Source organism: Apis mellifera, linkage group LG6 (genome assembly GCF_003254395.2).
Source record: "Apis mellifera strain DH4 linkage group LG6, Amel_HAv3.1, whole genome shotgun sequence".
Taxonomy (NCBI): Eukaryota; Metazoa; Arthropoda; class Insecta; order Hymenoptera; family Apidae; genus Apis; species Apis mellifera.
Window position 1 is genome coordinate 7,173,604 of NC_037643.1, and position 28,000 is coordinate 7,201,603.

Sequence of the window (28,000 nt, forward strand, 5' to 3'; positions counted from 1 at the left end):
TATATTATTAATCACACCTGTATTTCCACAGTCTTCATATTATAAAACAGTTAAATTGGGTGACTTTGAATGTAAGATACTTTTTTTGTAGAGAATTGCAGTGTCTGTGTAAGAATAAAAAAAAAAGTGCGTGAATGTAATTACTAAAACAGAAAGGTGTTCCAAAAGTACAAAAATTACATCAAGATCTTAATAAAATTATAAATTTTAGATGCATTATTGTGAGGAAATTGTTACAATCGTGCTACTTAGTGTCAAGTGTATTTGTTTATTTTCAAAAAAAGCACCTTACTAAAACACACCTCGCATATTTAATTCTTATATATAATCTATATAATATTTATTATGTATATGTATATTTATCACATTTTAAATAAAGTAACCTTAAAGATTATAAATTAATATAATATGAATGTAATTTTAAATGTTTCTATTAGCAAATTGTTTTAAGTAATAAATTTCAAATACATTTTAATAATGTCTAGTAAAATAAAAACACTACTACATTTGTATGTAAAATAAAAATTTTATAACTGAAAAATTTTAACTTATAACTTCGCTTTTCCTTATCTTTCTAATATAAAAGTATATAATTTATTTTTAAGTTAATCTATGCTATATCAAAAAGTGTATTACAGAATCTTATTCCTGTTTTTATTTTTTCATATAACAGTGAGAATAAAAATAATTTCTATGATTATACAATTTTTCAATTTAATATATTCAAGTTATAATTAAATCATCAACGCAACGTATATATTATGGCTTGTAATGGGGTTTATGTATAAGGGAAAAGCTGTCAGCCAAGTAATAAAATCATCATAATTAATATTTTTAAATCATAATAAACTACCAGTTAATATTAAATGTTTTGTTTAATTAATATCCATATTAATGATTAATAATTCAAAAACATTTTTGAATTAATTTAAATTTCAATATACTATTTAAATTATAATTTCTTCTTAGCATTAAGAACAATATTTGAGCCATCAAAATAATTTCATATTGAAATATTTAAATTCCAGATTTAACAAATTGGTGCTGACAGCATACATTATATGTATCGATTTATCGTGTTATTATATATAACAATTTTCTTTTGAAGATTTGATACTTTCTCGTATTCGAAAATGTTCTAACACTAATTTTGCACTTTCGAAAGATATAAAACTTTTTATCGTCGATTTTTCTTATCATTTAGATAACAAATAAATATCTCTCGTGGCATCTTAAATGACAGCCTGTTATATAATAACACTAGTGCATTAGAACGAAATCTTGAAGATTTTTTGGAACAAATGAAATGTCATATGTTTTTCTAACTACTCTGGCTGCTAAACAGGCAAGTGTAGTGTATTTAACGAGATATACTGCGTCATAAGGGCGTTTACGCCATGTCAACTTTTCAAATGTATCACCAGATTTATTAACAGCATCGATATGAGCACCAGCATCAAGAAGAATAGTAAAAAGATCAAGTGACGGATAATGATAGGCAGCAAGATGTAATACTGTATTGTCGGTCATGTCTGTTGCTGTAACATCAGCTCCAACTCTTATAAGAGCTTTTATTAAATTTGGTGAAGGAAACCTATAAGTTGGAGATTTTGGACCAGCCCCAAGTACAATATGCCTTTCACGAAATACTAAATGTAGTACATTTCCCCCCTACAAAATATAAAAAAAATTAATTTATTTGGAAATTTATTACACATGAAATATATTTTTAAATATTAAATTATTACTAACTTACATTTCTATCTTTGGCATTTATTCGAACTAATTCATAAAGCGCTTGATGCAATGCAGTATATTCTGCAGTATCTTTTTCCGGCATTTCATGAGTCAATAAACTTGCTAGATGTAAAGTAGTCAAAAGAACTTTATCCAAATACACGATATCACGTCCACGAGTTGGTCCTTTATCCATCATTTGTTTTCCCAATTTCACTTCCAACACCTAAAACAATATATAATATTAAAAATAGTATATTGTAATATATACAATATTGCAATATATACATTTGCAAGAATAATAAAATTTTATATATAATTTATTTTTAAAACGTACAGCTTTCTTGAACACTCTAAGAAGTTCTTCTCTTTGAACGGGCGGCACTCTTCGCCCTGTATTTATTTGTCTACCTATCATAAAACTAAAAAGTTCGGTAAAACTAAAGAGTGAACTTTGAGTCATTGGATCGAGTGGTTCCAGCATACTCTGCTGCATGTCCAAAGCATAGTTCCAAAGTTCTATACAACGATTGAACATTCCACCATCTGCATACACTGCTCCTCTGTAGCGAATATAATAACTAGTATCGGGATGAGCTGGTCCTAATATTCGTTCTCTAATTACAAGTGCTTGCATTCGCATTTCATCTGGGTCGTTTAATAATCCATTTAGAGCGTCAGGGTCAGTAATTTCTCGTGCAAAGTCGTAAGCAGCTACAACGGGTGATGGTGGTGGTTTCGGTATTACTGGATCACCTCGATATCTAAAATACAATATTGATAAATACTTAAATAATCTATAGATATCATAAAATACATAAAAATTATACATATATATATGAAACTTTTTACAAACCTCTCGTCCATTGCTTGTTTCCAACATTCAAGTGCCCCCATCATATCTCTCTTTTTATCAACGTACGTGGCACCTAATAATTCCAATGCATCTATACGTTCCTTTCTACTTACTAGGTTTGGTATACTGATAAAATATTCGACAATGTGCTTATGGCCTGTAAAATCGAGAAGAATTTATAACAATTAAATGCCATGATACACTATCGACTAGTTATCATCAATGACTACTTCGATGATTATTAGCTTCAAGAAAACATATAATCTCTTACGCATGTGAAATCGTAATCACGTACATAAGAGTTCATATGTTCTCTTAAACTTAAGTTGCTGACGATCTAATCTTTGACGACTAGTCGACAGTGCGTAACAGCATTATTTTTAGAGTGTTTCTTCGTTTATGTAATGAAACACTCATGTCAGTTAAGCATTAATTGTAATCGTCTTAAGGGAACCTTCGGGGTTGCGCGTGGAACATTCTGCTTTAACCTGTTACTGCTGCCGTAAGGAGTGGTGACATCCCGTAGGAGTCCACGCCCATTCGGGCACCATGCTCGATGAGTACCTTGACGACTTCTAGGGATCCACTTTCAGCGCAATCGTGAAGTGCCGTATTACCCTTCTTAGATTTTCGGTTCACGTTTGCTTTTAAAGCAAGTAGGAACTTGACAATTTTAATATGACCCTTGTAACAGGCAATCATTAAACTTGTATGACCGTGACGATTTGACATCTCAATGTCTATAATCAAATAGCATTATAATTTATATATTAATTTTTATAAATAAAAATAAATCTATAAAATATTATATTATACGTATTACATATGCAAAAAATTGTTTTAATTTAAAATAATAGATGTATATAATATAATTATTATAATAATTTGAAAACTTAAATTTTTTTAAATGCTTGTATAAAATATATTATAATAAATAATTTCGATAATTCCATACCTGCACCGTGAGTCACAAGAAATCTAACAATATCGAAATGACCATCGAAACAAGCTGCTCGTAGGGGTGTGGAATGTGTTTGAGTGATTGAATTCACTCGTGCACCATGCTTCACTAGTAATTTAACTAAAGCCAAGTGGCCAGCAGCTGCAGCACACCACAGGGGTGATGCACATTCGATCATTTCGCCGTCGAACATCACTGGAAAAAATTAGAAAACAGGGAAAATAATTTTATCTTGAATATTGAAAAATATTTTACACGAATTAGACTTTCTATTCATTATTCCATTACTCCACATTTGCTTGAAATATTATACTTCAATTAAGTTGAAAAATATTATAATTCACGTGTGAGATTTATTGGCTTTCTATGTAATTTGCGAATATCCTCGATTTTATTATGATTGCTTAGCAATTCAATAGCTAATGGATAGCAGTAGATATACGTAGAAAATGTGATAATGAATAATTTTACCTAAACCAGGTTGATTAACATTTGCCCCACATTTTTCAATAAGATATTCAGCCACGTCATAATGCCCATTACGACAGGCTATAACTAATGGAGTCGTTCCATGACTTTTTGTACTGACTAATTTTACTACCTCATCCTTTTCTCGATGTTCCAATAATTCCTGCAACAAATACATTATACACAATATATACATTGTATATGTTAAAATATTTTATGAATGAAATATAATAAAATACAATTTTTTCTTAAAAAATAAAAAATTCATAGTTATAAAAATTAAAAGTTAAGAATAATTAAATATATTTTCGAATTATTCGAATTAAATTTAATTTTTCTTATTAAACACCATAAACATCTCCATAAGTATTTATATATCGAAATATCTCATTTTACAAAAATATGAAATTATTATAACAGAATTATAACAGAATAAAAAATTCTTTTCCTTTGTTTCTTTATCATTTTATCATCGTTTTTAAAATCTACATTTCAAATTTACATTTCCACATTTTAAATTTTCATGAACTTACGTTTGATAGTAAAGACCCCGTGTTGAACCGGTTAAAATAAAGTTCGTTTTTGGATAAATGAATTGTATTTTTTTTTTTTTTTTAAATTAATTCGTTAACAACGCTCGTGTCGCTTCAATAATTTGCTTATGAAATATGAATTTTAAGCTGACGACTGAACTTGAACGAATTATCGCGAAATACGTTTGCCAACAGCAAATCCTTTCTTCACGAGTAATAAATATGTAAAATGCGTCAGTCAGCTCCACTCTTTTACGTAGTTACACAGCACACATAAACTTTCCAGTTATGTTTCTCTATCTTTTGTTCTTACTTTATCTACTCGATCTCTTTTGCATTTATTTTCACAAATCTTTTCGACAAATCTCGATTTGAAACTCAATTTCGATCTTTTTACGATCTATTAATCTTTAATTTAAATTTTTTAATCAGTTAGAATCACTTTTTATTCAATGTTAATTAAATATTCATAAAGTAATATCAGGATCTAAATACTTTGCGCTTTAAACTTTTTAAGCGTAAAACTGAATATGATATTATTGATTGAAAATTTGTATTCGATGCGAATGATGAGAGAAAAGAAATTAAACACTTGTTGACGAGTAGCCAAGATATTACATTCGATGCAAACTTTCAACTACAATATATACTCAGATGTCAAGTATCGTCTGCTTAGACCACGTGGTGATTGCGCGGTTTTAATGGCACAAAGTTTACAAAGAGATATCACGAAGAAATACGATTCTTGCGCGTCACGTGTACGTGTAAATTTACGAAAACTGAACTGAGCTGATGAAAAAGCAAAAAATCTTGGAACCGATTGATCTTTCGATGTTCACACGCAACAATGTACTCTTCAACTGAACTCTTCAAGACCGAAGAGACCAAAAACCCCCTTAACTAGCTATTGGACGACCACCACCGTGAACGTGTAGATCCCGTTAAACGAATAATCGATGACATTGGGCTCACGACCAGGAACGGTGAATGGACAAAATGATGTTATATAGTGAAAAGAGGAGGAGAAGGGAGCAGAGGGCAAGACTGACTTTTCTCTCTTATTTATTCACTTGGCTCTTTATCACTTCGTCCTCCTTTTTGTAAGCCGATTTCCTTTCGTTCCTTCTTCTTTTTTTTTTCTCTCTCGTTCGAATTTTTTCCTCGTTCGCTTTTTTCTCTCCATTTCTTTTTCAGCCCATCGTCTTCTTTTTTTGAAATTTCGCGGGTACGCGCATGCGCGCAGAACGTTAAAAGTAAACGGAACATTCCGTTATACGATTGATCGATATTCTTTTTCGTAGGCTTGCCCGTCCGTTTTTTTTTGGGGTCTGCTCCGGGAAGAAAAGTAGGTAATGAGAACAAAAGGCATCGAAACAGTTTCTTTCGAGAAGATTTAACTACGTTCACAGTTAACGGTGAACCATATGAGAAAGGCTATTAAGCGTCAAAGAAAACGAACATTTAATGCATGTAATTACTATAAATAACGAAATTACGGTTTCAAAAAGAAAATTATTAGATTCGTTTATGATCTAGAAGATAGATAGATATATATATTTGTATTATTACGTGTCATAATTTCGTTAAACATAAATCAATCATTCGATGTATTTTAATTTGTTGTAATAAATCGGTATATAGAAATAAATATAATGTGAAAGATACATCAGTAAAATTAATTAATTTTATGATAATTATTTTTTTTTTGTAAGATAATGCGAAAAATTTATTAAACTTTTACTTCGTTTGTTTGCTAAAGAATTCTATTATGCTAATTAATATAATTATATATAAAATTATTTTGAACAGAAAGAAGAAAAGAAAAGTTTAGCCAAGTTTTATTTATCCGTCGAATCTTAATATGGAACTTACGTTAGGTTTATTTTAAATTTCTATATGCTCATTATATATTCATTATGTATTCAGTTTGATTTTATTTTATTATTCTTTGAGAGACGTTTTAAGTACACTACAAACGTGGCACGTTTTCTGCATTGAAAATAGAGGACATTCCTATTACCTAGTATATTTCCATTCTTTACCTCGTAAAATATTACATTCTGTACACTTACACAAAGTACTTAGATTTTATAACTTTTGCTTTATATTTTATGATTGTTCTCTTTATGAAGAAAGACGGATAATATTTGCTGAGAAACGAAGAATATTTTGAATATCTTCTAATAATATCCAATAAAGTTAAGGAAAAATATATATTGAATGAATATATACGTTGTAGAATATATGATTAGATGGTAATTGTGCTAACTAAAGTTGTATTGAAATATAAATATTAACTTAGGATTAAGAAGAAACTAATCTTAAAAGAATATATCTACCTACAAATTCCAATTTCAAATTGTGGAATAAAAAAAATCATTTTATAAAAATATTTTTAATCATATAATTTTTCTATTCTAAAATCACTTTGAATGTTTATTATAAAAATAACTTTTTATTTTAAAAATCTAATTTTATATATTCTGTAATTTTAATTGAAAAAGATTTTTCATATAAAGATAAAATTTTCACGAACAAATTGAAATAATTACACAATTTACAGATTAAAAAAAAAAAAAAAGAAAGAAAGAAAGAAAGAAAATAGAAAATTACGTCAAGTATAATTGCTTCTTAGATTATTATACTTTGTCGCTTCTCAACCGAGGAAAATTATGTCAGTATTATAGAATAATTGTAAATTGCATTGATAATATGATATTACAGAATAAGATTCCACGCCATTGATTAGAATGCAAATGGCGTAACATATTACATTTGGTAAATTATAGTACAGTTAATTAAAAACATATAATAAAATTTATAAAATATAATATAATATAAATAAATATAATAAAATTTTTTAATTGTCATTTTGATTTAAAAAAAAAATAACGTTGAATGTATGGTAATTATAAAGATAATTATATGATAAAATAATTTATATTATATTTTTTTATTTTTGTGTAAAAAAATCATTTGCTTGTCGATTGTATTATTACCATAATATATTTGGTTATATGATTAATGAATATTTCGTAATACCTAATACTATAATAATAATCTGATTATTACGTAAATGTTAAGTCATTTTTTTTTTTTAGTTTTAAATAAATGAATCTGAAGTATCTTAATCTTGTATATATAAGAAAATAAATATAACATTATATTATTGTGTTTTATAATGAAAGCATGACATTATTATTAACTATAATTAGAAATGTATGTGCGTAGAAAAAAAATGTTAATTTTATCGTGACCCATGATATCAGGAAGACACAACAATTCACATTATAGATTGCAACTTCAGTAACACCAATTTTCTACAATTTCTTCATCTAAAAGATATTCATAAATTTACGTACTATTTTTCTTATACATATATTTTTTTTTGCATTTCTATATTCAATCATTTCTCTTTTTCATTTTTTTTTTTTTAATTTTTTAGAAAACTAGTCTTATTAAAGTTGAATCAATTCAACTTTAATAAATATATCTCGTTTGCTACATTAAAATATATTTACATTTACATAGAGCAAAATTAGATTTTTCTCTTCATTGAAATCTTAAGAGATATTTTAACATACAAGATTTATACACAAATATTATTATTATTATATTTGAAATATATATGTATATATGTATTATAAATCCATGTTATATAAAAGAATGTTACGAATTTGTGGTATTAAATTATCTAAAATTTATGTATATTGTTTAATACAATATTTTCCAATCGATGTATTACAATAAACTAATGTGTTTAAGATGTGTCGCAAAAATTTTATTTTTATAAATCTTATGAAAAATAAAGAAATATTTATTAATATTTAATTTCGATAATGTAGTCTTATAGACGTAATATTCATAATTATTGCAACATTACTTGTGTTTTTTTTCAGTGTGTTGATCTCAAAGTTCCATCGATTCGAATCATAAAATTAACAAGCGAACACGTCGATTATAAAAATAGATGAATTTTTTTATAAAAAAATAAGCATATTACGAATTTTTTTTAACTTTTATTAATCGAGATAAGTCACAAATAAATGTATATTATGTCACAACAAGTAAAAAAGAAATTGCAAGAAACAGAGGAAATCGAAGAATATGATATAATGCAAATTAAGAGAGTTTTTTTTCATTGACAATAAATACTGAGACACGACTGAGATGAGGAATTCTATTTTAAGAGATCAGATTGAACGATCAACAAATATATCGGTTGATCATTCGCAAATTTATTATTGAAGATTATTAAAAATTTGAAACAGGGATCCATTGACAAATTTCAAAAATTTTTCATAATTTTTACTTTTTTTTATAAATAAATAAAGTATAACTTCACGTAAAAAAAAATTAATAATAATCCTAAATAATTTTGTGCATCTATATAATTTACTGAGATGTAGAAATTAATTATAACAATTTAAATAAAAGATTTAGATATTTTAAAAAAATTCTAAAATATTTTGTAAATATTTAAAAAAGAATGTTTTCGACAAATAATCTTTTAATTTATTTTTTATTATTATTTAATCTTTTTACTATAAAATATTATGAAATGTATTAATGTACGCATATATTAAGATAAAAAGCATATTAAATTTATATTAAAAATTTCGAAGAATTAATAATAATTAACGGAACCATTTTGTCTTCTAAAGATATGCATTTTTTTTTTTTTTTTTTGGTATATTTTTTTTTAATATCCTTCTTTCCCATGCGAAAGTAAATAAGTGCAATTATTTGAAGGTACTCATTTTACTTCATAACAACCAGGAAAAGTAATGTTGAGGAACGCGTGTATAATTGCGGAGAAATTTAAAAGCATAGCTGCTGGTAATCCGTTATATACACAAATCTTTCTGTTTTCCGTTAAATAAAATTTTCCGCTTTCATAAAATATTCCCAGTTCCTTAAAACTATTTCTCGATATTTCATATTACATAAAATATATATATGCTGAATATATATTCTAATCCATTTGATATATTTTTTTCGAATCTTCTTTTCTTACACATGTTGCATAAATAATCCGAACACATAAGAGATATTTTTTATTCGATATAATTCGATTACGTGATTCTTTTTTACGTAAAAATGATTTTGTCTTCGCTGAGAGATAACTCGTTGAATGATTTGGCATAATGTACAGAAAGAAGAATTACAATTTTTACAAATCAATTTAAGATTACGCAGATTGAGATTTGAAAGCTGGTAAAAATTTTATTTTTTTTAATTATTATATTCGAAAAGAAAATTTCTATAAAGAAAGAAAATATTTTTTATAAATAACAATCAAAGTATTAGTTAAATTTAAAGACAAAATCTTCAAAAAAAATAAAATTAATTGTAATGTATAATTCAATTACTTTTTTTTTGAATAAACTGTTTTTATTTATACTTAATCACAAGTGATAATCTTTTAAACTTTAAACTGTTTAACTGATAAATTTTGATCGAACGATTATGTTGATCGATCAAAAATAGAGAAAGTTACTTTTGATTAATGACTTTGATTGGTTGATATTGCGTTTAAATAATCGACTATTAATCAACTCGTACGTTCAATTAAAAGTTGTCAAATTTAAAATTAAATTTTATTAATGGATTTAAATAAATAATTTTTTTAAATCACGTTTATATTTTCAATTGGAAAGTATGAAATTTCAGTTACCAAGTATGAAATATATATATATATATGTAAGAAAGTATGTCATCATTGAATACATCGTTTATGGTAATGAATTAAATTATATACGAAACTCACCCGTGTAAAATAATCTTCATTCACCTCGTATTCCATTTTGTCGTTCTCCTTTTCTCAGACACAATTAACGAGTTTGTTTCCCGCTCACGCTTTTTAATACGTTCGATCAAGCAGCTATATATATTCGAGTGATACGAATCGATTGTCGTAACTCGAGAATCACGTGATTCATAAGTTATACAATTTTTTTTATATTATGAAATTTATTCAATTATTTAAGCATATGTATATGTTTTAACGAAACATATAAATTATAATATAATTCATAGATCAATGTATTAATGTAACACAGAAAAAAAATCAAATAACTCATATATTAAAATCTTTGTACAAATAGTTACACTGACTGAAAGATAAAATAAATGAAAAAATCACGATATTTTTTCGAATATAAATAGTTGCTTATTATAATATACACACTCGCGTACTTGTTTAACGTGAAACGATATCGATATTTTGAAAATATGGCATTTTATCGTTGTTCGAACGCGGGCAAGGAGGCATTTTGAATGCGCATAACGATACGATGTACAAAGTGTAATGCGTCGAAGTTGATAATAAAATTGGATCGAGAAAATCGGAACTATATGATATATGCTCGATCGATAAATAAACCAACAGGTAATTAACTAGTGATTTAATTTTTAGAAATGAGATAAAGTTATTTTTAAGTAAAGGAAAAGGAAAATCACTTGCTGAAGCTTGTCTAAATCGTCACTGTTCGTTCAAGAGACTTCTCTTGAAGTATATGATCGCAAGATTCTAGGCAACGATGTGAAAAGAGTAGGAGAAAGAAAAACATGCAACGAAAGAGGAAGAGAGGGATCTTCTTTACCATGCGCAGGATTGAAAAAGAGGTGGTCACTTTGAAGATAGGGATATGTATAAAATGCGAGAAAGTTAAAGTCCTGCATATCGATATTTATGCAATAGTCTCGACGATCGTAAACTTGTACATGCGCCAGAACACCTTCGTATACACTTTCTAATTGTTCTTCCTGATCAACTCTTACCGACTGTTATGTAACAGGGGTTAAGTTATAATGTACATACATACTTATATAAATTTATCCCGCCGATTATTCTGTTATATCGGCTTTAACATCCGAGTTCATTGGAACGAAGAAATTCGATTTTCCGTACTAATTGACCGACATAGATTGCTTTTTCGTTGGAAATCTCATTTCTTTTTTATGGATAATCGTTTGAATGATTATCGTTTATTATTTGAAATAAACCTACATGATATTACAAAATATTAAAAAAAAAAAAAAAATACTCGTATTAGAAAATAAGATATCTTAAATAATTCAATAAACTTCTCAAGTTTATTTAAAAAATCTTATTTTTAAACCTTCAACTATGATCGAGATTATACTTTTAACATACTTTTTTTTACTGCATATTTCTTATAAGAAACTTTTTTATAAAAAATTGTTTTTATCGTATAAATAAATATGTTAAATAAGTATAATCTAAATAATATATTTCTTTTTTACTTTTACTTTTTATAAACATTTTTTCCTCATACCTTGATAATTTATTTATTTTTTTTCCCTTAACAAAGTAAATATTACTTATAATGAGTTATGCTAATTTATTTGATAACCTTGAAAACTCTTTAAAAAACTTAAATTGGAATTTTAAATATCCTTTTAAATTGATGAATATTGAAATTCTTGATATTTTATTTCGATGCATATGTTTATCCGTCTCGAAAAAAAGTTCTTTAACCTTTATTATGTTATTATCAATAAATCTTGACATTAAAACTTAGACATTTCAATGTTTCATAATATCGAATTTCGCAACCTCAACTTAGTAAACAATATTCTTTATGCATACGTACTTTTATATCCTCTTCTCTCGGATAATGATGTGAATGATGGTACAATACGTCATCTTCACATTTTAAGAATGATTTGTGATGCAAAGAGCATAATTTCAATCGTGTTGATAAGACACACAAGCCAAAATGTAATCTCTCTTATCTAAATATTTTTTTAATCTTTGATTACGTTTTTCAATGTCATCGAATAAATGTCGTCTCTCTATTTAATTTTAATTGCTACGTATTATTAAAAATAATTTTTTTTTTATTCGAACTAGATTAAAAGAGAAAAATTATTTTAAACTACCGTATCACGAGACGGTAAAAACTCGATCAACGGTGAACATGTTAATGGACGCGATTTACGTCACTACTAGAAAGAATTACTCTTCGAATGTTACACTGCAATGCGTCACAGTGGTCGCAGAGTGAAAAAAAAAAAAAATATCTACTATAATTACGTGATCGAGTATCCTTAGAGTTGTGTAACGAATCGTTGAAGTGCAACAGGTATCACATGTATACGTCAGTATTACGTATAACTTCCTGCGGATGCAAATTCTTAGCGTAGGAAATATCATGCGCGGGAATTGCGTAAAATGATACTTGTTTCTGACATAATAGCGAAAGCAAGTTTTTCTTTTTTTTTTATATATATATATATATGGAACAACTTAGAATAATTTTAAAACACTTTTGGTGAAAACTAGTTAACATTGATATTGGAAGCGTAGAAACGAGAATTATTACGGGATATCTAGCTTCTTTTCTTGTTCAATTACTTATAACAATCGGAAAGAATTTTTTTTTTAATGAATAATTCTTTATTCATTAATTATCTCTTTCGAGATTTTTATAATATTTCGTAAGTAAAATTATGAATTTAAAAAGAAAATAAACGAAAACAATTAGGATATTGAATTATGAAAGAAAACTTTATGAAAAGAGATACAATTCATATATATTGAATGATATTATATGAGATTGCATTTACTTTCTAAACAAGATTATTACAACTTTCAAGAAAAATATCTATAGAAAGTATTTATAAAAAAAGTATTAAAAGTGATAAAGTTTCAACGCGAGTGTGATCGTTAACCGAGTCAGTAAGTATTTTATAACTATATCGTGAAACGAATTATTAATAACTTTACGTAATGCATATGTATAGCAATAAATATTTAAAAGCAGTTTTTAATTATCACGTATCTAGTTTCGTGAATTATTGTAATGACGATTCTTTCATTAAATATTATTAAATAATATTATTAATGAACAGATCTTATACAAGAAACACTATTTGTCCAAGGTTTTTATTCATTTCGTTATTTTAAGAAAATCCTTATTATTTATTAAAATTTTCATATATGAAAATTCCATAAGAATTATTATCCATAATTTACTATTACAATAATTTATTACACAAAGATTTCTTATCAATTTGAAGATCCATTCATTCAAGATATAATTATTGTTTCAATATGCTGGTAATAAACAAAATAATTGTTTTCACAGTGTTAGAAATGATTTATTATGTTCTTACAATTCTTCATATATTCATATTCTTATATTTTTTTTATATCGTTCTCCATCATATTCTTATACTGTTAGTAGTACAATCATTGAATATGAAATTTTTATCATATTCAAAGTAAATAATTCAAAAATATATTCAAAGTAAATAAGATAATAGATTCATCATATTCTTAAAAAAATGTTTAACGAACATGTTCAACAGAATAAATCGAATTTTATCTCTTTGTTTTTCTCTTTTTCTTTAGAAATGTGTTTAACGAATGTTGTTGGAATAAAGTAAATTTTACTTCTTCGTTTTTTTTTTTTTTTTTTTTTTTTTTTTTTTTCATTTCTCAGAATATACGATCGATGCAATTATAAAACGTATAAGTACTTGCAAGAAAGGTCGTTACACTAAAATATAATTTTCCTTTTTGCAATATAATAATTCAGCATGTAATATTAATGCACAGTATAAACATTTCACAGTATATTTTACATGATGAATATGATGAAGAAAATGTTTATATTCAAAATTGAAATAAATAGTTAGAATTTTATTTGACCGTAAATAATTTTTTTAAGTATGCATAATCGACATCTTAAGATGACAAACATATTTCTTATTTCTCATTAATTCACGTAAATGATTAAAAAAAAAAAAAAAAAAAAAAAAAAAAAAAAAAAAAAAAAAAAAAAAAAAGAAAAGATAGTTCACAATCATAATATACAGATAGAATCATTAATAAGATGCATTCATAAGTGCATTTAAAATGTATTTCTTTTAGAAAATACATATTGCAATCGTTGAACCGTTGTAAAATTGTGCAAGAAAAATACACAAATAGATATAGAATGTATATATGTATTTACATATATATATTTTATTACTACGTAAATATTCGAATAAAATGTCTTGCTGATTATTATTCGCTAATTTCTTAAGTAATCACGAAACATGATTTCACGAGACATTGACAATATCGATTATAATCTTTTCCTCGATGATCTTGTATCAACATCATTAAAAGTGTTACATATATAAGTATCATCGAAAATTTTAATAATAATAAAAAGAAAAAAAAAAGGTATGAAAATAAAAATCCATTAAGATGATTCACAAATTGATTTTATGAAATTTCGAAACAATCTTATTTTTATATAATTGATAAACATTATTCGTTGACTGAAATATTGATTGATATTTGTAAAGATAAATTCCTTTTAAATTTAATAATTATATACTCATAAATACATCAAATTGAATTAATTTTATTTATTATATATCATGCATTATCATCTGATCAAATAATGAAGTAAATATAATAATGATTAATGAGATGATAAAGATTTCAAAAATAGATTCAACTCGTTTTTCCATTTGTTATTTTTTTTATAATTATCATATTACTCATTAATTTTTTTCTCTTAAGAAATTGAACGCAGTGAATAATAATTAAATTGATTCTAATTGTACATAGGTAGATTCAATAACAATAATTTAGATTAATTAACATATATTATAACATATTTACATGTCAATATATAATTTAAGAATAGTAAATCTAATGAATAAATTGATTAGAAATCCATTATTTATTAATCAATTAAAAATAATTTTTTTTTTATATTCCTTATAAATAATAAATACATTATATATATATAGTGAATATACTTTGAATATTGATTGAAAAGTTATTTTTATTGACTGTGATCTATAATATATTTTATTTTCTAATTATATAATGCGTTACAAAAATATATATAAATTTTTAAAATTTAATATTTTAATATTTTAATATTCACTTTAACACTTACCATTGATATAAGCGTTAAGTATTTATTCAAAGTTAGAAAAATATAAATCAGATGATTCGTGAATATTTTAGAAATTAGCAAGTTGCGATTATTATCGTTAGAAATTATTATCGTTGTATTTGCGTTGAATTTTTTTCAAATGGTTACATGGAACGAAAATTTAAATGGATATGTTTTTTAATTTCGAATATCCAGTGTATATTAATAACAATTGCCATGACGTCTGTTATTGATCGGAGGAGAATTAATTAAAGAGGACATCCTGAAAGACGTCTCGAATGAGTAATGAAAAGATGAAAGTTTAAGACGTGAATAGGATGAAGGTTCGTCGTGAAGGAGATAATAAATAAATTACGAGAGATACGTTAAATGTAATTAAGTAAAAGTAGAATCGAGATTAAAAATTATAGTAAAATCAAGTTGGAGATAAATGATATAATTGGAAGATTAACTTGAGAAACATTTTATTATTAACATTTCTATTAACGCTTCTTTAAAGACAAACTTTGTAAATTCATCAAAAAGTTCAAAGGAAAAATTTTCAGACTCTCGTAAACACGCAACGTGGAACAATTATCTTCAAATCTCTATTCTCTAGAAACTTTAAAAATTCCCCTCAATCTATTAACTTTTTTACAGAATAAAATATTCAGGAAGAAATTTTAACGAGTTAAGATCTCTTTTCTAATTGTTGATCTCCCATATGAATAAAAGTATTTATATATTTATATATATAGAAAATCACGGAATATATTAAAGACAGAGGAATTCCAGTATTTCTCTACAGGCGACGTCTTTTCTGGTTATGCCTCTGACTCACACTATACGTATACTTCGAGTAATATTAGAACGTGCCACGAGAGTTGACTGGCGCGTTCCTCGAGTCACTCTTCCACTCTTGTCTTCCCTACATCATAGATTTCCATTGCACAGCCAGATTAATTGTAATTGAGAGAAAGAAAAAGAAAGAGAATGATACAATGATCGAAACAAAGCGAAATACACACACGTATAAGCAGTAGTGAAAGTCTTTTGTGTAAAATTGCTGAAAATAATCGAGATTGAAAATGTTGAATGTTATTGAATGTCAGCTATTGTGACATTCTGTAAATATCATTAAGGCAAATAATTAAATAAGCGAATAGTTGAACGAACAAAAAAGATTTCATCGAATACCACAAATGGTATTCGTTCAGAGTATCCAGACTGAAAAATTCACTGTCGTGAATTGTTCACGAACAGTTGTGTGGATCCAGCTTTAGATATAGTATGTGTACACTGCTTGTGAAAACGTTCGCAGCCCCGGACCTTATTTGGATACTTATGTAAACAGATATAGTGAAAATGATAAAGTGGAATCGTTAAATCAATAAGATATTTAAAATTTATACGCTTCCATTTTCCAATAAATAAATAAATTATTATTAGTTTAAGTATATAAATCATAAAAAAATCAGTATCGGTTAAAATGTTTTTATAGCTTAAAATAAGTAAGAATAACAAGAAAATATATCACTTAATATAGCATTATCATTGCATTATCAGTGCAATTATCATTTTTGAATTTCTTTAAAATTTATGATTCAAAATTTTCATATTCTCGTTATAAACAAATTATATACTACTAAACAAAAAATTGTTTCATACCTGAGACGATTAATATTGGAAATATATTAATTCCAATTTGATATTGATCTATAAAGGATTAAGAAGAAACGAGATATTAAAATTGATTGCATTATATCTCGAAGAGAACAAATTTCAAATTTATATTTTGAGCTTGTTATTCAAAGAGTACAAACAAGTACAGCTGCGTTGACATTTGTTTGCTCTCATAAAAATTTCCAGGAACTTGATATGGATAATCGTTTAAGAATATTGAGAAACAAGCTCTTGTTTAATCAATCGACGGTTCTAACTTGGTTAAAACCGATAAAAAAGAAACAACGAAAAGTCAATGGTGATATCTCGAAGGTATGATGAAACACATTCACGTTTTGTCGAGATTGACTAAATAAAGATCTTCCGACAACCGCATTGGGAAACGATGCAGAACTGGTTCCAAGTACATACTTCGAATGCAATGAAAAACATAAATATAGGTTGACTTATTAAATTTATAATCCAGTTCAATGTCTGTTCATTAAATTATTATCTTATTTTATTTATTTACGGATTGTAACTACTAAAATTTTGTAATTAACATTTAATCTTAATTACTCGACTGCAATAATATTTTTTAAAAAATATATTATTCCAATCCTAATTTTTAAAATCATAATTTAAAATCATGGCTCATTACGATAAGAAGTGAATTATAAATGAATAAAAATTATCTTATGTGAATTTTTTTGAAAAATTATAATATTCATTTAGATCATATAATCATATTCATTTGTAAAAAAAAATAAAAAAAAAAGATTTATGAAGAAAATTAAATAAAATTTTTAAGTTACAAAAAAACAAGAAAAATATAAAAATAGATTCGAGTACAAAAGTCATTAACTCGATTCAATGTCAAGGTACTATATAAAATTTTCCATTACATCAATTATAAAACTAAAATTATTATGAGTAAAATGTTAGAGAATTGAGCAACTATCATACGAGTATTGAACAATGAAAAATTAGATATTTATTTAATAAGATATCTTATTTCTATAGTCACAAACACATACACAACATTTTGTTATCTATAAATAAGAAAAATTTTCTATTAATAGTTAAGATATAAAAGTGATGAATTTACAACATTTGTTATTTTTATATATCTAAGATAACTATGACTTTAGATATCATATAAAAGAAATAAAAACTTTAAAAATTGATAGATTATATATGATGTATCATTCTTCTTCTTTATGTTTAAATTAAAGATTAAAAATTTTTTTAATTTTATTTCATTCAAATATATATATATATATATATATATATATATATATATATATATATATATATATTATACTATATAATTTTAAAACTTGAAAGAATAACCATAAAAATAAAAACCATTTAATATTTTTATATAAAATACTATAAAACGAATATAAAATTAAAATTAGAAATTATGTATATAATATATAATAAAACATGTCTTAAGATTTCTAAGAAAATAATGAGTGTGATTTTAAAAAACAAATTTATAATATTAATATAAATATAAATATTAAAAAACATGAATTTCTATACATTAACATAATTAATGATATTAGTAACTATTATTATATTTATATTATTTAATTTCTTTTATAATGTTTTATTAATATTCTTACATACGTTCAATGCTAATAAGGTAGCAATGCAATATTTTTATTTTATACAATATAACATAAAATAAGTGATAAATATTATATAAAATAAATGAAGAAAAAATTTATATAACTTTTTATATCAAAGAATATCATGGTTATTTTTAAATGAAGTAGGAAAATAATTTGAATATCAATACAGATCTGCAATTACTGAAAATTTAAACTAAAATCAACAGCTATAAATCTATAATTACGTTTCATGATGTTGAGTCATGATTTTGAAGATTATGTTTCTCTCGTGAAAAATGATTGGATGAAAAACGTGAAATACGCTATATCGAGAAAGAAAACATATTTTTGCATCGTAACTCAAAGTTATTTTGGTAATTGGAACGTTTAGATGTTACATATATGCACAAACCTAACCTAGATTTTACTTCGTGTTGTCCGCTATTGAGGTGAGAATGTGTTCCTACGAAATGTCTTTCGAAAGCAGCGAAGAAAACATAACCTTGCAACGGGAATTGAATAACTGTCGCTCATCATCGTGATCTTAACCTATTTTGAGATTATTTTCAACTTTTATGAATTTCAATAAATCTCTTTTGTAAAAATATCTGATAATTATAAATACTAATAATTAACAAAATTATGATGTTAATTTAATTTATGAATAAAATTTTTTACTTTAATTTTTCTTTTGTTTAATTTCTGTAGTATAGTTTGCTTAATATTTTTACAATACATTTATCAAAATAAATGTTAAAATAACATATTTTATTAATTTTTATATTAATTCTTATTAAACTGAATTTTTTTTAAAACGATTTATAATCGTAGATCATCGTAATAATTGTCATAGATAATTGAAAAGAAAAATGATCTTAGTGTGACCCTGAATATTGGTTTGCGGCAAGTAGCCAACTTTAATAATTTCTCTGATTAATTTTGTCTAAATATAACATTATTATAAATGAATCGCATATTGGCTATATAATATAATAATAACACATTTTTTGATTTTAATACAATCTTAATGATTTTGATTAAACAAATATCTATTATTTGATTAATTTATTAGATTTATTACGTTTGATTAAAAATTAAATCTTTTTTATACACATATTTAAATATAGAGAGTTATATTTCGAAATAAAGACAAAAAAAGAGTAAGAAGAATTAAAATCAAAAAACTTCCTCTTATTAAATTTATTTAAAGCAATTCAGATAATCATATTTGATTACATTAAATAGATACTAAAATAATATTGCAGCACTTAACCAAGCAATTCAATTGTTACGGTTATAAATATGCACGATATCATATATCATACGCGAGTGAAAAAAAAAAAAAAAGTAATAGATGAGTGGAAGCTTACAATTACTAAAATGATTTAAACGATAATAAATCAATTAATTATACGTAATAATACGTGTATGTACATTAAAATCTCGATGTAAAAGCATAGATTAAAATAACAATTAAATCTATGCAACAATACTAAGAAAAAAAATAAAAATTGAAGTTAAATACGGGTAATTATTTTTTTTGCCTCGATTTTATTTGCCGTTCTTATTTTAAAAGACCTGAAAAAAAATGTGATTAACGTTGCTTATTAAATTTATAAGAGGAAAATATATAAATATACTCTCTGTATATTTTTAATCACAACGATAACAATGTAATTGCCATTATTAATTATTATTTTTTTTTACATTCAATCTGATATCTCTGATATCTTATTCGCTGTAAAATGAGCCGGATTCTACATTTCCTGTTCTACGATTCTGATTGTGGTTACGGTCAGAGTGGTGATTTGTCAAAAGGTCTTCATGAAATTGAGACATTGAGCGAATTGGTATCAGCCTTGAATCGAAATAAGAATTGAAATTATGTAATATCTCACATATAATGGATGAAACGAACCTTGTGAAAAAACTGGCATAAATATTCTGAGATATGACAGCTTGATTGAATTGTAAAATATTACAAATTACACTACTATTAAAACATTTATTCGAAATATTAATTCAAGATTATCATGATTTTTTAAATCAAGAAATCAAGTCATTCTTACATACATACATACATACATACATACATATATATATATATATATATATATATATATATATATATATATATATATATATGTAAGAAAAAAAATAATCATATTGGTCAAATTAAGATTACAAGTTAGAACATAAATTAATAAATTTTAAAGTTACGTATTTTTTTTACACTACAAATTATTTCTTTACTTTAACTTTAAATCAATATACTTTTTAATTTTCAGATAATTTTTTCACCTCATTTTTTGGTATATCATAGCTTTTTGAATATTCATTGATAATTTTAATTTGATTTCGAAGAAATATATGTTTATACTGATTTTAAAAAAAGACTTTAGAAATGTTTAATTTATGCCATATCTTCATCAAATATTATGTCTCCATGACACATCTATTTACATCTCAATTATATTTGAGCATATAAAGAAGTTTATATAGTAATTTAATTTGAATGATTAATATTAATTCAGATAATTTAAGTGGTATAAAATTTGATTTAATTTATTGATCAATACTTATGATCAAAAAGAGAAATATGAATAATGATGAATCGAAATATTCGGGAACAATTCAATCAATTGATGATTATTGATATTACTGATCAATATTCTTATAAATATTTGTTATAACATTGATCAATTGATAATGTTACAAGTTCACAAATTATGGACGTCGACGAAAATATAAAGACACAAATATTTTATCAATAATCCAATAACAGAAATGTCAAAGATTCATCTACGAGTTTATAATATCGTAGCAATATTTTAAGAAATGAATGAAATTAATCTTTTGAGAGATACGTTGGCACGTATGCTTAATATTCTTTCTAATTCAAACATAACTTCGAAATGATACAACGATTATTTTTATTTAAAATTTCAAAGTATTTTCTATTATCTATAAATATATTTTAAGTGTATAATTGAAAAATAAAAAATTAAATTAAATTTCTTCGCATTCTTTAATAAATGCATTCTTGAAAAGATGATAATGTTTCAATGATAGATAATAAATAATCCATTCCATAATCAATTTTCCACTTAATATTATTTTACATAGGAAAACATAACTTCATTCGTACGAATTGTTTACTAGAAATAAAATGTAAATTCTTTACGGATAATTAATTTCAATTCTTTATCGATTCTGGAATATTTTAAGTAATTATTAATTGAATTCTTCGAATTAATTTACGAAGAATTGAAAGAAAAAAAACGTCATTCAATTTCGTTTAAATTGGTATAAAAGAATATTGTAGAAAATTAAAATAAATATTTATAAGATATTTAGAAATCTCCTCATCTTAATTAATTTATACGAAACTTAGAGCAATTATAATCGATGATATCATCGATTAAATAAAATTAAACTATACTCATTCAGTTTTAAAATATTCGTGAGAAACAAGTTTTAAATATCACTATAATCAAATATTGGAACGGAATCCAAAACAAATAAGAGTATATATATATATATTCTGTTCAAATTTATTTCACTTGTTAATATCTATGAATAAACTGAAGGGTACATTGAAATGATGTTATGGACTTGTAATTGTAATTTGTAATTTATAAATATTTTACACATCAAATATTTCTATTTTGTTGAAATTCTCTTGTAAATGTAAAACTAATGCGAGAAAAAAAATTTTCTTTTTAAAAACTCGTAATGTTGAACGAAATAAAAAATATAAATAAGCATATATATACTTTTGTGATAGTGATGTATGTTGAAAATCACGATAAACTAAAATAAAAAAATAGAAGGAAAGATAAAAACAAAATTAAAAAATACAAATCTATTCTTAAAAATCCGTAAAATCATGGAATATAAACAATTACAATTGATTATTAATTCCTCGAATATATAATAAAATTTTTCTGTGAACCAAAAATGTGTTCTAAACTCTTATATATAATTTTCTACGTATCTATTGTTCATTCCAATAAAAACATTATTGGAATTACCGTGTTGCAAACTCGATAATCTATCAAGGTTTTAATAAAATACGGGTATAACAGATTGGTTTCCTCGTATCATATCAAATAACATTGAACGATTTCTTTTTTTTTTTCTTTTTTTTTTTTTATGACCGCATTGTAAAATTGCACTGAAATATCTGATAAATATTATAATACAAAGATAATGTACTAATGTAATATCATCGTTCGTTGCTCATTACAATACAAAGAAGAAAAACGTTTAACGAATTTAATTCTTTGTAACAATCGTTATCCCGCATAATTTCTTATACAATGAACCGGAAAGATAAAAACATTGCGATATTGTGTAAACTCGAATGTAGAAAATATGTTGATTAATCATCATAGTTATGCGCTATGATGATTTTATGCAAAATTGAATGCGTAAAATCGATTATTATTTTCCATAATTGAATATTAAAATACATAAATTTAAATAAATAATTAATAACTTTATTTATCCTAACCTATCTTTTTTTAAATTGCATTTGCAATAATATGAGATTTATATGCAATTTTCTATTGATATATATATTGATTCAGAATGTTTGAAGAAGTAATAGAATTCCATTTGGAAAAGAAATGCAATTGTACTTTACAAATGTAAAAATGAATATGTAAAAAAAATAATTGTATTACAATAATAGAGTATTGCTTCATATTACAGTTACATATTAACACGAAATTTTCTTTGAAAAAAATTAAAATATCTTTATTCGTAACTTTTATTCTATTTCTATGAGCATTAAATCTTAGTCTCTGGACTGGATTGTTACTGTTTTTTCTACAGCATATTTTTTTCAATAACAAGACAAATACGAGTTAACTTGACACTGATCAATAACGTTTGAGCATGAATAAACGAGTTTACTCTTGATCAATCAACAATGTGTTAATTGAATCGATACGATGACTGGCGTATTTTTTTATATTTTTCTCCTTTTTAAACCTTGTTAGTTGGCTTTTGTCAAATTAAAACAATTTGAATTTGAACAAACTTGAAACTTTCGTTTTATCAATATGAATCTGTTATTTACAGTTTGTAATTATAAAGTTATTAAAAATTTTTTATATTTTCCATTTTTTTTTTTTTTTAAGTAATATTAACTGGTTTAAGAAAACTCTAATACTTTATTACACACATAATAATTTATGTTTTAGATAAATAAAATATTTTTATAGATTAAAATATTATCTAGCAATAGAAAGAGAATATTTTCTTATAAAATTAATAAAATGAATCGACTAATATATAAAAAAAAACATATAGTTCCATATAAACAAAATACTAATGATTTCGAAAAATTTTTATTCCCAGAATAAATACATGACCAAGTTTATAACAAGTTAAAACAATTTAATTTTATTTTATAATGTTTTTCTCTACTTAAATTTCCATATTTTAAATATTTAAAAGTTACAAAGTTATAAAACCTCGTTAAGTTATGTAAAAATTTCTATTAAATTATAATTTATATATTTCTTATTAACTTTTTACAATCACTTCGTCAAATTAATCGAACTTGAACAATCTCAAATGGAATAATTTGATTTGTAAGGATATAGATATAAAAATCGTATGAATTCAATTTCTGAATCGTATTTTCATACTTTCTCCGATTAACTTCAAATATTCGTTTTCACGTTTAAAAACCCATTATCACGTACGAAAAATTACTGATTAACAAGAATAATAAAGACATAATGACGGATGGTAATGTCACTGTAAATTTCTAAAGTGTCTTTTAGTCTATATCTAAAGTCCTATCTTTTTGAAAGTTTTTTAGTGAATCATCAATAATGCTCTTGTTTAACAATCAATAGCTTGCTTTCACAATTTTTTTGCGACCGTTAGAAAACTGAAGTGAGTATAGATCTAGATCGGGTAATATAACGGTAATCTGAATTAATATCTGTCAAGAATATAAAGGTACACGATGGAAATATGGGATACAAACATATGTACCATCTGCTGTTTTACATTGTAATTTATTACGCTTAGGTTAATGAACCTTTCGTTATCGTTGTAAAATTTAAAAATCTGGTTTATATACTCTGCATAACACTTTTTGATGAAAGTTAATACGTTCGTAATATTACGTGTTCGTAATATTTTAAATTGAATACTGTAAAAAAAAATTATATAAATTTTAAAGAATCGGAGAATATTAACATTATTGTGCGGCATGTATTGACCGTTAGTTCGAAACAATGAGTTTGTCATTAGACAGAGACACTAGAGGAATATGTACCCGACGTGTTAACACTATATGTGCACTACACAACAATGTGGTTACGAGATTACCGTATTAACTTCACTAAATTATCAAATTTCACTAAATTACTGCAAATAACATTTAAATTTTTAAGCTTAATCAATACATTGATATTGACCCATATTAAAATATTATTATTTCAATTCGAAATATGTGATTATTGTTTTATTATTATTATATATAAATTAAATATAACATTTGTATTTAATTTTAAAATTTAACTTATTAGTAAATTTGTTAATTGTTAATTCAATTCATATTTAAATTTAATAAAAAAAAATTAGAGAATAAGATAAAGTTTTTAAGTATTTGAGAAATTTAATATAAAATTTATTGATAATATTGTTTTACTTTTTATCTTTTTTTCAAGTAATTTTAGACTAGAGATAAATGTGAGCAAAATAATAATAATAATAATAAATCATTAAAAAAAAGTCAATATTAAAAATAATTATTATACTAAATTACATAGTATAAAATATAAAAACTTTAGTTTCTGCTTTACATTTGAAAGATTTTTTCCTATTATATTAATAGTTTTGTGCACGCGTGTGTGTAAAAAAGAAAGAAAAAGAGAAAAAAATTTAATGTTTCTATTAATATATTTTCTTGTGACTTTTAATAATATCAATTAGCTATTATAAATCACTATAATAGTCTCTTTGTTGCCCATTTTGTTTCAATTTTACCCTTATATTCATGCATTACATATATATATATACATATATAAATATATATATAAATATATATATATATATATATATATATATATATACATGCAAAAGGCATATACAATATATATATCTAACTAAGTAAACTTCCCATTAATGTCTATGGATGTCTCAACTTGCTAAATATAACTGCTATTTGTCTTGGCTATTTTCTACTCAAAATAAATGGGAATTAAGAATACAGAAAATTCTTTTCTTTCATTGTAACAGGCAAAAAAATACTGAATCTAATTTGTTTTTCTTTTGTTCGTTTTTTAACATTATCGCGATATCTGTGCATCTGTACAAAAATGAAATTGATAGAAGCCTAATCATATTCAAAATTTCGTAATGTGTACATGTATGCAAGAGATATCATTAAAACAGTGTATTGCTATTTCAAATAAGTATATATACCTATGTAAAAATAAATGAAGAAAGAGAAAAAAACATTCTCAACTTGATTGCGTTATTTTATAGACAAGAAAATATTTTTTAATTTTTAACAATAATCTCTAATATAACTACGAATGATTATTAATATAATGAGGATAATAGAAATTTATAAATTTTGTAAGCATTCAAAATGTTACGACTAAATAATCATTATTCATTATTCTTTAATATATTCGTTCTATTATATCTTACAAAAAATAATATAAGTAATTTTATTTATTATATGTAAAAATATTTTAATATATATTATTATATTAAAATACATTGAATACAAAACACATTGAATAGAAAAAATATTTATCTTTCAGAAACGCAATATTTTGTTTTTTAGGTTAACTTCAGCATTTGACCATTTCTATAGAAATTTATCAATTATATTAAAAGTAATTTCATTTAATATTTTTGTTTATTAATAATTGTACATTAGAAAATTAAGAAACAAAGTCATAATTTAATGCAATTTATATGAATTTAATTATATGTACATATAATAAATTTGTTATAAAATAACGTACATATAAGAATAATATATATTCGAAAGCGTTGTGATCGACTGACATTAGAAAAACGGAAACGAAGTATTGGCGCGCTCTTTGTCTTATAATTTAACGACGAAAAAAAAGCAAATTAATATTTTGCAAAAATAAAATAATATCAGAATATATAAATATATTTTTTGTATTTATTTAATAATTTTTTTTAATAATAAACGTTATAATATTTAAAAATTTAAAAACTCTTTGAAGCATCAAAGTTAATAAAAATATTTTATATTTTAATAATATTTTTTGTCTCTATTATTAAACTTTTATTATGATAAGTACGAATTATATTTCAAATTTATATTGATAAAATAAAAATTGAATAATTTTATATTATTTAAAACATTCTAATAAAATTTTTAATTTTAAATGTTAACCTATAAAAAATTTATGTATTCGTAAAATGATCCATTAACCCAATATATTAATAATCATAAAATTTCAAAATATAATATTAAATAATATTTAATTAATGCAATTAACGATTAACTCATTGAAAAAAAAATGAAATACTTCCATCGATTATGTTAAAATAAATTTATATACTTATAACATGGTTCGAGGTTATTTATAGATGCCTATAACTATATTTAGAACAGGGTATTTTTATTATACTACTAAGAAAGAAATATTTTCCCTGAATGGATATGCCATGAAATGAAATGTAAAATGTGGCTATCCTATACCGTAGATAAAATTTATACACTATATATTGAAAATTTGATCGAGACTTACCTTTAAGCGTGCCAATTTTCCTTCTCTCACAACATTGTACATGACATTTTTAATATCCATTTCGCATAAAATCAATTATCGCATACAATGCCGTTGAATAACACTGTTTAACCTTCGTATCGTAGTTCTTTCTGTTCACGGCTGGTATTTCTCCTTGTTCAAAAGCACGGCAAATACGTTGAATAGTCTTGTTCGTCACTCGCGATCTCTTTTATCGAAAATCACAGCAGTGACTCATCTCATGTTGCGAATAAGAGACGAATGAAATAATGTCCGAATGATCAACGATTACCGCTAATGTTTCTCACTTCTCGAGAGCAGTTTTACAGTTAGATACGCGCGCGCGCATATACACAAGCATCGGATCAATTCCTCTCTTCAAGCGTCTTGTTTCGGTCGTTTTGCGAATGCACCTCTTATTCGGTCATCAGATGGCGATACCTGTACTTTCACTTCAACAGTTCATCAACAACTAAGCTCAAG

At 24.5% G+C, this 28,000-nt stretch overlaps 1 protein-coding gene and 1 non-coding gene across 4 annotated transcripts; both read right to left on the reverse strand.

The window, feature by feature from the left end:
• Positions 1-2: 2 nt before the first annotated feature.
• On the reverse strand, positions 3-28,000 carry LOC409291 (protein fem-1 homolog CG6966). 3 transcript variants are annotated; one of them, XM_392810.6, is made up of 8 exons: positions 27,518-28,000; positions 4,026-4,185; positions 3,549-3,749; positions 3,082-3,333; positions 2,594-2,750; positions 2,075-2,501; positions 1,757-1,963; positions 3-1,671 (listed from the first exon to the last, which is right to left on the reverse strand). In XM_392810.6, the coding sequence occupies exons 1-8, from the start codon at positions 27,575-27,577 to the stop codon at positions 1,261-1,263; spliced, it is 1,875 nt and encodes a 624-aa protein (XP_392810.3). In that variant the 5' UTR covers positions 27,578-28,000; the 3' UTR covers positions 3-1,260. The 3 variants fall into 3 exon arrangements, with proteins under 3 accessions (XP_392810.3, XP_016768207.1, XP_006564184.1); XM_016912718.2 differs by lacking the exon at positions 27,518-28,000 and adding an exon at positions 4,556-5,412; XM_006564121.3 differs by lacking the exon at positions 27,518-28,000 and adding an exon at positions 10,326-10,481 and having other exon boundaries at positions 1,261-1,671.
• On the reverse strand, positions 2,797-2,959 carry Mir6005 (microRNA 6005). The gene has a single exon (NR_127307.1). It is a non-coding gene; the product is annotated as a microRNA 6005 (primary transcript).